Here is a 14,179-nt window from a genome sequence, read left to right on the forward strand (position 1 = left end):
ATCCAGCATGCAATGCTCAGGAGTGGAGGGGTACAACTCCCAGCATGCCATATTCTCATTCTAAAGTGAGGTACCCCCCTAGCCCCAGAACAGCTCTTAACCTTTGACTATAGCTCCCCATATGCAATATTTCTTCTCACTTCACTAGTGACTACCACTCTTAGCATGTCACAGACCCTGGCTCAAATGGCATATGCCATTGCATGCTGGAGATCAGTTTCTACTTCCCTTCAAGGTTGGTGGGGGATTCCTCCCATAAGAACCTAATGGTTTTGGGCCCAAGATTCAGCAACTGGACAGGCACTGGGCAAGGAGGTGACTGCTAGCCCTGGTAGGATGCAGCAAGACACTAGTGCAGCCAGATGGTCTTTAAAATGTGTTTATTTACCACATGCATGGGCTTATACATTGAGGCAGTGCAAGTGAGGTTTCAGAGACCAACAGCCACATAGCACAGAAACCTGTACATGAAAAGAGAGATGCATAAAATTAGGGGAGAGAAAAGGAGCTATTGTTCATCCTCTCCCCCTGTAAAGGTTGGGTGAGAAGAAACTACAGGCCCAGGGTGTCCCTACCCAAAAGGGCAGGATCCTTTGTCCTTAGAAGGCTCCATTCCAGAAGCATAGATAGAAGAAAGGGTTATTGTCAGGAGTCCAAGGGAAAGCTGACCCCCCAAACCCTTTAATTCTCCACCAAGTGACAATGTTGATTCTCTTTGTTCAAGTTATTCCAGGCTCGGCCCCCTGATTTGAGGCTGCACCCTGGATCTGCTGCCACCTCCTTCCACTCCCTCGGGTTCTCTGACAGCGGTGGGTGCCTCTTACCCTGGAGAGGAGAGAATATTACCAAGTGCAAAGGCAAGTTAGTCTGAAGTGTTCCTCTCTGGGGCTCTGGTGAGACCCTACATGGGATACTGCACCCAGCTCTAGGCCCCTCAGTCCTTTCAAGGTAGGCAGAGGTCAGAAATATGCAGGGGCCATGAGGTGAACAAACATTTTAAAATCCCTCTGGCTACATCTACGCCTTGATACATCTCACAGGGGCTGGTAAACACCTCCTTGCCAGGGTCTGGGAAGATTTTCAAAGAGGAAGGCATACCCAGCATAGCAAAGCCATGATCTGGTGAGAGGTGTGAGGACCATCTGCAAGTGTCTGAGGAGGCTCAAACCTGGTGTGGGGGGAGAGTGGAGGCACAGCAGGTTATTTAGTGGGAGTTTAAGAGGATAAGACCAAAAAGGGAAAAGGAACTTAGAAACCAACTCTCAGCACTGAGGGGTCTGTGAGCCCGAGTCATCTCTCCAAAGAGACTGGAGCCCCATCGTTTAGGAAATTAGCATCCAGGAGTTCTGGGGAATGGGCCAGGCCTGGGGTGAAACAATTCTGAACTGAGTTCATGGGGTGTTTAGAACCTGAAGGAGCTCCATCCCCACTCTGCCCCTAATGGGGTCCTAATGCCTCATCCCACAAGACTCCCACTAAGACTCCTCACCTGGCGAGGAGTGAGAGTACTTGGGGAATTGTCGTCCTGTAGGATGCTGAGGGGAGAGCGCCCGGTACCACCAGAGGCTGCCAAGACTTTGTTGCTGGCCTTGCGTCTTGTGGGTTTGCCCCCTGGAGAGAAAGAAAGTCGCAATCAATAGCAGCTGCACTTCAGTTAGAGGTTCAGCAATTTTATAGTCCCTTCTGCCCTTTATGATAATCTAGTCTGACCTCCTGCATAGCACAGGCCAGAGAATTTCAGCTAGTGACTTCTGCACCACCCAATGCCTTGTGAGTAAACTAAAGCATCTTATTTAAAAAGAGCTCAATCCTGTTTTAAAGGCTCAAATCCACCCCACACAGAGGTAAACTGGTCCAATGGCTCCCTAATCTCACTGTCATCTCCCACATCCTTTGTTACTCTCCCCACCTGAGGGCTATGGGGTCCCTCTGCCCTGTCACTGCCACCTGCTAGAGTTTCTCCCCCTGCTCATAAGCAAGGATACAGGTCCTGCCTCACATAGAGGAAACTCCTCTCCAAACTGCGCTCCCATATTACAGCCCCTTCACCTCTCACCTGTAGACATTCTCTTGAGCAAACTGCCATCTCTGGCTGAGGCACACCACAAACTGTGCCCCTCAACCCAGTAGCAGTTGGCTAACCTTACCAGTTAAATGCGCTTCACTTAAAACTAGCAATGCTTTTTATCATGCATCTTTCTCCTTCTCTCCTACATCAGAACAGCCATACTGGGTCAGACCAAAGGCCCATCTAACCCAATATTCTATCTTCCAACAGTGGCCAATGCCAGATGCCCCAGAGGAACTGAACATAACAGGCAATCACTGAATGATCCATCCTCTGTCACCCATTCCCAGCTTCTGGCAAACAGAGGCTAGGGACGCCATCCTTGTCCATCCTCACTAGTAGGCATTGATGAACCTAACCTCCAGGAACTTATCTAGTTCTGTTTTTAGCCCTGTTATAGTCTTGGCCTTCACAACATCCTCTGGCTAAGAGTTCCACAGGTTAACTGTGTGTTGTGTGAAAAAAAATATTTCCTTTTGTTTTAAACCTGCTGCCTATTAATTTCATTTGGTGACCCCTAGTTCTTGTGTTATGAGTAAATAACACTTCCTTATTTACTTTCTCCACATCAGTCACGATCTTATAGACCTCTATTATATCCTCCTTTAGTCTCTTTTCCAAGAGGAAAAGTCCCAGTCTTATTAATCCCTCCTCATATGGCAGCCGTTCCATACCCCTAATCATTTTTGTTGCCCTTTTTTGAACCTTTTCCAATTCCAATCTCTCTTTTTTGAGATGGGGCAACCACATCTGCACAAAGTATTTGAGATGTGGGCGTACCATGGATTTATATAGAAGCAATATGATATTTTCTGTCTTATCTATCCCTTTATTAATGTTTCCCAACATTGTTAGCCTTTTTGACTGCCGCTGCACATTGAGTGGATATTTTCAGAGAACTATCCACAATGACTCTAAGATTTCTTTCTTGATTGGTAATAGCTAATTTAGACCCTATCATTTTATATGTATAGTTGGGATTATGTTTTCCAATGTGCATTATTTTGCATTTATCAATATTAAATTTCATCTGCCATTTTGTTGCCCAGTCACACAGTTTTGTGAATTCCCTTTGTAGCACTTCGCAGTCTGCTTTGGACTGAAGTCTAGTATCTTGATTAGTTCTGCAAATTTTGCCACCTCACTGTTTACCACCTTTTCCAGATCATTTATGAATATATTGAATAGGACTAGGTCCAGTACAGACTCTTGGGGGACACCACTATTTACCTCTCTCCATTTTGAAAACTGACCATTTATTTCTACCCTTTGTTTCCTAACTTTTAACCAGTTACTAATCCATGAGACTACCTTCCCTCTTATTCCATGACATCTTACTTTGTTTAAGAGTCTTTAGTGAGGGACCTTGTCAAAGGTTTTCTGAAAATTTAAGTACATTATATCCACTGGATCCCCTTGTCCACATGTTTGTTGACCCCCTCAAAGAATTCTAGTAGATTAGTAAAGGGAAATCATGCCTCACAAAAACCATGTTGACTCATCCCCAACAAATTATGTTCATCTAGGTGTCTGACAATTTTGTTCTTTACTGTCCAGTAACTCCTCACTTAATGTTGTAGTTATGTTTCTGAAAAATGCGATGTTAAGTGAAACGATGTTAAGCAAATCCAATTTCCCCATAAGAATTAATGTAAATGGGGGGGGGGAAGGGTTAGGTTCCAGGGAATTTTTTTTCCCCACCAGATAAAAGACTATATATATATATATATATATATATATATATATATACACACACACATACATACACACACACGCACTATAAGTTTTAAACAAACAATTTAATACTATACACAGCAATGATGATTATGAAGCATGGTTGAGGTGGTGGAGCCAGAGGGTAAGAGAGGGTGAGATATTTCCCAGGGAATGCCTTACTGCTAAATGATGAACTAGCACTCGACTGAGCCCTTAGTGGTTAACACATTGTTGTTAATGTAGCCTCACACTCTACAAGGCAGCACAAATGGAGGGAGGGGAGACAGCGTGGCAAACAGAGACAGACACACACCCTATGAGAGGCTCATAGATTCATAAACTTTAAGGTCAGAAGGGACTATTATGATAGTCTAGTCTGACCTCCTACACACCGCAGGCCACAGAATCTCACCCACCGACCCCTGTAACAAACCTCTGAACTATGTCTGAGCTACTGAAGTCCTCAACTCGTAATTTAAAGACTTCAAGGTGCAGAGAATCCTCCAACAAGTGACCCATGCCCCACGCTGCAGAGGAAGGCGAAAAACCCCCAGGGCCTCTGCCAATCTGCCCTGGAGGAAAATTCCTTCCCAGCTGCAAATATGGCGATCAGCTAAACCCTGAGCATGTGGGCAAGACTCACCAGCCAGACACCAGCCAGGAAAGAATTCTCTGTAGTAACTCAGATCCCACCTATCTAGTGTCCCATCACAGGCAATTGGGCATATTTACCACTAATAGTCAAAGATTGCCAAAATTAGGCTATTAGTTTATCCCATCACACCATCCCCTCCATAAACTTATCAAGCTTAGTCTTGAAGCCAGATAAGTCTTTTGCCTCCTTTGCTCCCCTTGGAAGGCTGTTCTACAACTTCACTCCTCTGATGGTTAGAAACCTTCATCTAATTTCAAGTCTAAACTTTCTGATGGCCAGTTTATATCCATTTGTTCTTGTGTCCACGTTGGTACTGAGCTTAAATAATTCCTCCCCCTCCCTGGTATTTATCCCTTTGGTATATTTATATAGAGCAATCATATCTCCCCTCAGCCTTCTTTTGGTTAGGCTAAACAAGCCAAGCTCTTTGAGTCTCCTTCCATAGGACAGGTTTCAGAGTAGCAGCCATGTTAGTCTGTATCTGCAAAAAGAACTGGAGTACTTGTGGCACTTTAGAGACTGACAAATTATTTGAGCATAAGCTTTCATGGGCTACAGCCCACTTCATCGGATACATAGAATGGAACGTATAGTAAGAAGATATATACATACAGAGAACATGAAAAGGTGGAAGTAACTGTAAGAGGCTACAGATTTCAGAGGAACAGCCGTGTTAGTCTGTATTCGCAAAAAGAAAAGGAGTACTTGTGGCACCTTAGAGACTAACCAATTTATTTGAGCATGAGCTTTCGTGAGCTACAGCTCACTTCATCAGATGTATACCGTGGAAACTGCAGCAGACTTTATATACACACAGAGAATATGAAACAATACCTCCTCCCACCCCACTGTCCTGCTGGTAATAGCTTATCTAAAGTGATCAACAGGTGGGCCATTTCCAGCACAAAGCCAGGTTAATTAATTAAAGATGAGCTATTATCAGCAGGAGATAAAAAAACTTTTGTAGTGATAATCAAGATGGCCCATTTAGACAGTTGACAAGAAGGTGTGAGGATACTTAACATGGGGAAATAGATTTAAATATGTGTAATGACCCAGCCACTCCCAGTCTCTATTCAAACCCAAGTTAATGGTATCTAGTTCGCATATTAATTCAAGCTCAGCAGTTTCTTGTTGGAGTCTGTTTTTGAAGCTTTTCTGTTGCAAAATTGCCACCTTTAAGTTTGTTACTGAGTGACCAGAGAGGTTGAAGTGTTCTCCTACTGGTTTTTGAATATTATGATTCCTGAGGTCAGATTTGCGTCCATTTATTCTTTTGAGTAGAGACTGTCCGGTTTGGTCAATGTATATGGCAGATGATGGCATATATCACATTGGTAGATGTGCAGGTACATGAGCCCCTGATGCATGGCTAATGTGATTAGGTCCTATGATGTCACTTGAATAAATATGTGGACAGAGTTGGCATCAGGCTTTGTTGCAAGGATAGGTTCCTGGGTTAGTTGTTTTTGTTGTGTGGTTGCTGGACAGTATTTGCTTCAGGTTGCAGGGGCTGTCTGTAAGCGAGGACTGGTCTGTCTCCCAAGATCTGTGAGAGTGAGGGATCATTTTTCAGGATAGGTTGTAGATCTTTGATGATGCGCTGGAAAGGTTTTAGTTGGGGGCTGAAGGTGACAGCTAGTGGCGTTCTATTATTTTCTTTGTTGGGCCTGTCCTGTAGTAGGTGACTTCTGGGTACTCTTCTGGCTCTGTCAATCTGTTTCCTCACTTCAGCAGGTGGGCACTGTAGTTTTAAGAATGCTTGATAGAGATCTTGTAGGTGTTTGTCTCTGTCTGAGGGGTTGGAGCAAATGCGGTTGTATCTTAGAGCTTGACTGTAGACAATGGATCGTGTGGTGTGTCCTGGATGGAAGCTGGAGGCATGGAGGCAAGTATAGCGGTCAGTAGGTTTCCAGTATAGGGTGGTGTTTATGTGACCATCGCTTATTAGCACAGTAGCGTCAAGGAAAAGGACAGTTTGTGTGGATTGGTCTAGGCTGAGGTTGATGGTGGGATGGAAATTGTTGAAATCATGGTGGAATTCCTCAAGGGCTTCTTTTTCATAAGACAGCTATTCCATTCCTCGGATCATCCTAGTAGCCCTTCTCTGTACCTGTTCCAGTTTGAATTCATCCTTCTTAAACATGGGAGACCAGAACTGCACACAATATTCCAGATGAGGTCTCATCAGTGCCTTGTATAACGGTACTAACACCTCCTTATCTCTACTGGAAATACCTCGCCTGATGCATCCAAAGACCGCATTAGCTTTTTTCACAGCCATATCACATTGGCAGCTCATAGTCATCCTGTGATCAACCAATACTCCAAGGTCCTTCTCCTCCTCTGTTACTTCCAAGTGATGCGTCCCCAGTTTATAACAAAAATTCTTGTTATTAATCCCTAAATGCATGACCTTTCACTTTTCACTATTAAATTTCATCCTATTACTATTACTCCAGTTTACAAGGTCATCCAGATCTTCTTGTAGGATATTCCGGTGCCTCTCTGTATTGGCAATACCTCCCAGCTTCGTGTCATCTGCAAACTTTATTAGCACATTCCCACTTTTTGTGCCAAGGTCAGTAATAAAAAGATTAAATAAGATTGGTCCCAAAACCAATCCGAGGAACTCTGCTAGTAACCTCCTTCCAGCCTGGCAGTTCACCTTTCAGTATGACCCGTTGTAGTCTCCCCTTTAACCAGTTCCTTATCCACCTTTCAATTTTCATATTGATCCCCATCTCTTTCAATTTAGCTAATAATTCCCCCTGTGGAACTGTATCAAATGCCTTACTGAAATTGAAGTAAATCCACTGCGTTTCCTTTGTCAAAAAAAATCTGTTACCTTCTCAAAGAAGGAGATCAGGTCGGTTTGGCATGATCTACCTTTTGTAAAACCATGTTGTATTTTGTTCCAATTACCATTGATCTCAATGTCCTTAGCTTCTTTCTCCTTCAAGAATTTTTCCAAGACCTTGCATACTACAGATGTCAAACTAATAGACCTGTAGTTATCCGGATCACATTTTTCCCCCTTTCTTAAAAATAGGAACGATGTTAACAATTCTCCAGTCATACGTTACAACCCCTGAGTTTACAGATTCATGACAAATTCTTGCTAATGGGCTTGCAATTTCATGTGCCAGTTCCTTTAATATTCTTGGATGAATATTATCTGGGCCCCCTGATTTAGTCCCATTAAGCTGTTAGAGTTTGGCTTCTACCTCGGATGTGGTAATATCTACCTCCATATCTCATTCCCATTTGTCAGCCTACCATTATCCCTAAGCTCCTCATTAAAGACTGAGGCAAAGTATTTGTTTAGATATTGGGCCATGCCTAAATCATCATTAACCTCCACTCCATCCTCAGTGTTTAGCGGTCCCACTTCTTCTTTCTTTGTTTTCTTCTTATTTATATGGCTATGGAACCTTTTACTACTGGTTTTAATTCCCTTTGCAAGGTCCAACTCTACATGGCTTTTGGGCCTCTCTCACTTTATCCCTACATGTTCTGACCTCAATAAGGTAGCTTTCCTTGCTGATCCCTCCCATCTTCCACTCCTTGTAGGCTTTCTGCTTTTTCTTAAATCACCTCTCCAAGATGCTTGCTCATCCAGCTTGGTCTACAACTCCTGCCTATAAGTTTTTTCCCTTTTCTTGGGATGCAGGCTTTGGATAGTTTCTGCAACCTTGACTTGAAGTAATTCCAGGCCTCCTCCGCCTTTAGATCCACAAATTCTTCAGTCCAATCCACTTCCCTAACTAGTTTCCTTAATTTTTTAACATTAGCCCTTTTGAAATCAAAAGCCCTAATCAGATTTATTTTTGTTTATCCTTCCATTTAGTTTGAACTGAATTAGCTCATGATCACTCGAACCAAGGTTGTCCCCTACAACCATTTCTTCTCTGAGGTCCTCACTACTCACCAAAATCAAATCTAAAATGGCATCCCCTCTTGTTTGTTCAGCAACAACTTGGTGAAGGAGTCCATCAGCTATCGCATCCAGGAAAATCTGAGCCCTATTATGGTTACTAGCACTTGTCCTCCAGTCTGTATCTGGGAAGTTAAAATCTACCACGATCACATAATTCCCATTAGTATTTACTTAATTAAAAACATTAAAGAGGTCTCTATCCATATCCAAATTGGATATCGGCGGTCTATAGCACACCCCAAGCACTATCCCAGGGGAGGCTCTAGTAGCTTTCTTCTCCATTGTGATTTTTGCCCAGACAGACACTGTCTTATCCATTCCATCACTTATTTCTTTGCAGTCTACCTCATCATTGATATACAATGCTACTCCACCACCTTTGCCTTTATTTCTGTCTTCCCTAAATAGCACATACCCTTCAATACCCGTATTCCAGTCATGACTACTATTCCACCGTGTTTCTGTTTACCCCTATATCTGGTTTCACTTACTGCACCAATAGCTCTAGTTCCTCCATTTTGTTACCTAGGCTCCTCGCATTAGTATACAAACATCTTAATTTTTGCTGTTTGTCTTCTCTCACATTCTTTACCCTATTAGGCACAGACATTCTACTGCCAATATCACCTATTAGACTGGTATCTACACTACCCTTCCTCCTTATGTCCATTCTCCTATCCATGGCTGTATCCTTTATTTCATTTTCTTCCCTCTCAATGTTAAAATCCGGCGTGGAGATTACCTGGACCTCTCCCAACCATCTCCCCCAGATTCCTAGTTTAAAGTTCTCTTAATCAGTTGTGCCAGACTCCAGCCATAAGTCCATTTCCCTCCCTACTCAGGTGAAGTCCATCCCGAGAGAACAGTCCTCTGTCCAGGAATGCTTCCCAGTGGCCAAACATCCCAAACCCCTCCTTATAGCACCACTGCCTGAGCCATCTGTTGATCATCATAATCTTGTCACACCTTTGTTGCCCTTCTCTAGGAACAGGCAGAATCCCACTGAAGATCACCTGAGCCTCGATTTCCTTAAGTGTCTTCCCCAGTCTGGCATAGTATCCCTTGATACGTTTCAGTGAGAATCTAGTAGTATCATTTGTTCCCACATGAAGGACAATCAGTGGATTCTTTCCCGTTAGGATCCTCTTCAGCCTCAGGTCCACATCCCGTATCTTAGCACCTGGCAGACAGCACACCCTTCTGTTCTTTGGATCAGCTCTGGTTACAGGCCTGTCTATTTCTTCTCAGTAAGGAGTCCCCAATCACGTAGTCCTGCCTTTTCCTGGTGATGGTGCGATTCTGCGGTCTATCCCCTGTTCCCTCTGGCTGCAAGTCCTCTCGATTCCTATTGTCCCTTGCAATTCTCTGCAATCCATCCTGTATCCTCCTGGGGCTCATTTTTGGTGTTCTCTCTATTGACTCTTCCCCTCTTCCTATAGGACTAGCTGCTCTTTTCTTCCTTGCCCTCTCACCTTCAGTGACCACCTGCGGTGCCCCTTCTTCATTTTCCAACTCCGCAAACCTGTTCCTGAGTTCTATTTCTCCTTCACTAGCCCGTCTTTTCCTCTGCCTGGTTCTCTTAGTCACATGTTTCCACTGTCCACTCTCCTCACCCAGCAGTCTCCCCTCAGAGTTCTTTGGTCCTGCTTCCATCTGCAAGTCTGAGCTTTTCCCTTCAGCCTCTCATGTCTTTGCTCCATCATCCGCGCGAACCCCCTTCTAAACTCGACCAGAGTTTCTACCTGCATCTCCAATCCTCAGATCTTTTCTTCCATCAGCTCTATCAGGTGGCACTTCATGCAGATGAAACTCTTTTCAGGTACCCCCTCCAGGATCATGTACATGCCACAGCTTCCACATCCAGTCATCCTCATTATGTCTTCCACTACTTGGGTCACTACCACTGCTGCCTCTGTATCTGTCATAGCCTTCTCACTTAAGTCCTGTTAGACTGGGAAACACAAACCAAACCACCACCACCCAAGCAAAACAAACCCCCAACGAGCACCAAAACACTGCCAGACCACCACACACTCCCTTCACTAGCCTGTCTGTTCCTCTGTCTGGCTCTCTTAGTCTTCCCCACAAACTCCCCTTGCAAACTCTCACTCAAACTCCCCTGTTTACAGCTCTGTTTGCTGGCTCCTGTGCGAGAGAGGGAGATGCGCATTGCCCCTTTAAGTGCGCTGACCCCACTCTAAGTACATTGCCTTTTTAAGTAGATCAGCAAGTTGAGACAGCAGCTGCTGCCAGCAAGCTTCCTCCGTCCTGAGCCCTGTGCATAAGCATGCGGGGGCAGGAGGGAGGGGGACACACTGACCTTAGCCCCCCCTTTCCCCAACACAGCAACCAGGAGAAGCTCCAAGGCAGAAGTCAGGAGCAGCACATGGCAGTAGTGGGAGGGACAGCTGAACTGCCGGTAATTGATAGCCTGCTGGGCGGCTGCCGCATAGGGAACTTGGGGGAGCTGATGGGGGCTGCTGGTCCACCCTGGTTCCAAGCCCCCACCAGCTAGCTCCAACAGGCTGCTTTTTCTGCAAGCAGTGAACAAAGCAGGCGGCTGTCAAACAACATTATAAGGGAGCATTTCGCAACTTTAAATGAGCATGTTCTCTAATTGATCAACAACGTTAACTGGGACAACGTTAAGTGAGGAGTTACTGTAGTTTCAACTAGTTTACCCAGCACTGAAGCCAGGCTTACTCCCATGTAATTACCAGGATCATCTCTGGAGCCCTTTTAAAAAATTGGCGTTACATCAGCTATCCTCAAGTCATTTGGAACAAAAGCTGATTTAAATGATAGGTTACAAGCCACAGTTAGTAGTTCTGCAATTTCACATTTAAGTTCCCTAAGAACTCTTGGATGAATACAATCTGGTCCTGATGACTTAACAGCCAATTAAAACATAACAGAGAGGGGCAGGCAGGGAATTAACAGCATGGGGCTGGTGGTGGGGAAAGGAGACAGTGGATGTGCTTCATCTGGAATATAAAGGGGTGGAAGGAAGCAGGGTAGGGTGATGAAGACAGCAACCGGTGTCTGTAGGGCAGGGTGAGATGCACAAAAAACTGTTATGGAGAAGCAAACCAGAATGGCTCTGGGGATGTGGTTGGGGGAGTTGGGTCCTGAACCCATCTGTCTGTCCACATTTTCTCCCCTTTCAGAACTAGACTAGGACCCTGGGGTTTTCCACTCTTACACCTCTGCAAGACTGCACAATTCCAGCTGAACCTTAAACTCATTTCCTTGCCCACATGCAGGCTGTGAGGGGCACAGGGAGTAAGAGGGGGCCAATGCTGCTGCTTTCTAGGATTAACTCACTTTTCCTGAGGACACATGCAAACACACTACTCCCCATTAGGACCTTTGAGGGAGATCCCTCTCACTTGTTCTAGACCCCCTCTCACCCCACACTGACACCCTCTCCACATCCTGGCCCCTCTCACCTCCTTAATCATATCCTCCATTGGGTGACCACAACAGAGACCCCTGTCAGTTCCCCAGAAGTCCAATCCCCACACCAGGGGAGGCCCCAAACCCATACACTTACCTGAGGTGCGGGGTGGGTCAGTGAAGCGAGCTGGTCTCATTAAAGGCTGAGTACAAGTGTTGGAAGGTGGCTGTTTCTCCTCACCCCACATGGGGATCTTTTCCTGAGACGCATCCCTGGCAGAGCCTTCCCCCCGAAGGTTCTTTCCATTTGTCTCCTCCTCTGGAGCACAGGCAGCTCCAAGATTTGGTCCCTGGTCTAATGGCTCCTCCAGCAGTGACTCCTGCTCCATGGTCTCTGCCCCAAAGGCCTCACTGAGCTGCTTCACCAAACAATTTATGGTGTCTGGGGAGAAGGTGAGGATAAGACACCTTATCAGACCCAGGGGAGGGGGCAAGACCACACCTGAGTTAGTGTACTCAGCTCTGGACCCTTCAATCTCAGAAAGGTAGTGACAAACTGAAGTGTGCTCAGAGAAGAATTAAGAAATGCTCAGGGAGCCAGAGTGGTGAAATTCTGGTGGGAGACTTCAATAGCTAAGTTCACCCAGCTCAACAGAGCCAACAATAAAGAAGATAAAACAAGAATCACCTGTAAATATCTAGAGGGCACAAAACCTGAGGGAACTGTGGTGGTTAGGAGGCAGTGTGTGAACAGGGTACACTGAACCAGGGAAAGGAGCTCAGGAACCATCCCCAGTCCTGAAGGATCTGGGAGTCTGGGGAGCAGTCTCCATAAGGGAAAGGCCCAGAGCCCCCAAGAAATGGAATGAAGACAATGATTCTGCCCGAAACCCTGATCTGCCCATACGACAAGCCACATTCCAAAAGAAAACATATACTTACCAGCCATCACAGCCTTCATAGGGGTGCGTGAGATACCGAGGGTTGGCGATCGAGGGTCCCAACTCTGGCTCTGTTCAGCTGCCGTCACCACTTCCTGGGGCTCAGCCAAGGGGCTTCTCTGAGGGGAGCTCTCCACCTGAAAAAGAGATGGAGTCGGGCACAAATGGACATAGCTCAGGCACTGTGACCAGAGCAGGGAGACAGATGCATAGTGGGCAAAGACAAAGCAGAACTGATGTTCAGATCCTTCTCAGATGAGCAGCAGAGGACTAGACAGGCCCACTGGTCTGGGTGAGACATACTGAGTGAGAGAGTCTGATTTGCAGGGGTAGGGAGCGGAAGGACTGGGTAAGGACACCAGACTGGACAGTCCTGTTTTTAGTCTGACTGGGGCTGGCACAGGCAGGATGAACCTGTGATCGCCTCTTACCTCAATGGGGGTCCTCAGGATCCCAGGTGTGGGGGACCGGGGGTCGCTGACGTGTGCCAGGTGCTTGTTGAGGAAGGGTTTCGAAGTGGGCGTAGCTGGGAAGCTCTCAGCAGCCCCCATGGCTGCTGGCAGCAGGAGCGGCGAGTCCTCCACGCCAGAGTCCGCCTTCAGCTGGGAGCCCTGAGGAAAATGGAAATACTGCGGAGTTAACCGCAGGCACCGCCCGCGGCAGCGACCCACCGACCCCTCCGCTGCTAAGCAGGGCAGCTGGAGGCGGCCCTCCGCCTGCTCAGGTGCTGGGCAGGGCTGGCTTCGCGCATCTCCCTTCACCACTCTGCGGCAGGGACGCCGGGCAGCAGCGCCCGGGCCTGACTCCGTCAGCCCCCCACCCCGCTAGCGCACACAGCCCGGGAACGGCTGACACTCCGCCAGCAGCTCCCCCGCGGGTCTCCAGCCCCAGCGCGCGGGAAGCGCCCGCCTAGCCTCACCTCGGGCCCAACCTCCGCCGCGATTCAAATCTCCCGCCCTCGCCGCGCCCCCATTGGCCCAGCCAGCCAGCCGTCTGTCTGCCGCTCCCTCCCTGGCGAAGGTGGAGGGCTCCCGCCCCCAATATACACCAGGCTTCCTATGACGTGCGCTCATTAGCCAATCTCCGTGCCAATCACTGCGTAATCCCACCTCTTAACCTCCCATTAACGGGACAGCGAAACCCTTAGCGCAACATCATTCATAAAGACCGTACCTCCTCCCTCTCTGTTGCCTAGGCGCTGGAATTTAATTTTTTCCCCAATCTGATTGGCTATTTCCTGGCCTAGCCTTTATCATCTTCTATTGGCGGGGTCGTCAGGCTTCCGTGACTCATTGGCTTTCCCTCATTCGACAGGTATGGCTGTCCAACTCCCAGCGACTCCGCCCCAAGGGACTCTTGCGCTTGCATTGGCTGGAGGTTTAGACGTCTCTACCAGATTGTCCTAGGAGCCTGTCCGTATACAAAGGGCAATTTTGATAGGGCGAGCAGGGCAGGCCTTGGAG

The 14,179-nt window shown here is 46.8% G+C and overlaps 1 protein-coding gene across 3 annotated transcripts; it reads right to left on the bottom strand.

Moving 5' to 3' along the window:
* Positions 1-363: 363 nt before the first annotated feature.
* On the bottom strand, positions 364-14,165 carry CDCA3 (cell division cycle associated 3). Of its 3 annotated transcripts, none has more exons than XM_048821113.2 (6): positions 13,890-14,165; positions 13,148-13,327; positions 12,718-12,853; positions 11,933-12,217; positions 1,490-1,611; positions 364-825 (listed from the first exon to the last, which is right to left on the bottom strand). In XM_048821113.2, the coding sequence occupies exons 2-6, from the start codon at positions 13,265-13,267 to the stop codon at positions 682-684; spliced, it is 807 nt and encodes a 268-aa protein (XP_048677070.1). In that variant the 5' UTR covers positions 13,268-13,327; positions 13,890-14,165; the 3' UTR covers positions 364-681. The 3 variants fall into 3 exon arrangements, with proteins under 3 accessions (XP_048677070.1, XP_048677059.1, XP_048677080.1); XM_048821102.2 differs by lacking the exon at positions 13,890-14,165 and adding an exon at positions 13,636-13,742; XM_048821123.2 differs by lacking the exon at positions 13,890-14,165 and having other exon boundaries at positions 13,148-13,540.
* Between the last annotated feature and the right edge of the window lie 14 nt (positions 14,166-14,179).

The sequence above is a fragment of the Caretta caretta genome, chromosome 1 (assembly GCF_965140235.1).
Source record: "Caretta caretta isolate rCarCar2 chromosome 1, rCarCar1.hap1, whole genome shotgun sequence".
In the NCBI taxonomy this organism is placed as follows: Eukaryota; Metazoa; Chordata; order Testudines; family Cheloniidae; genus Caretta; species Caretta caretta.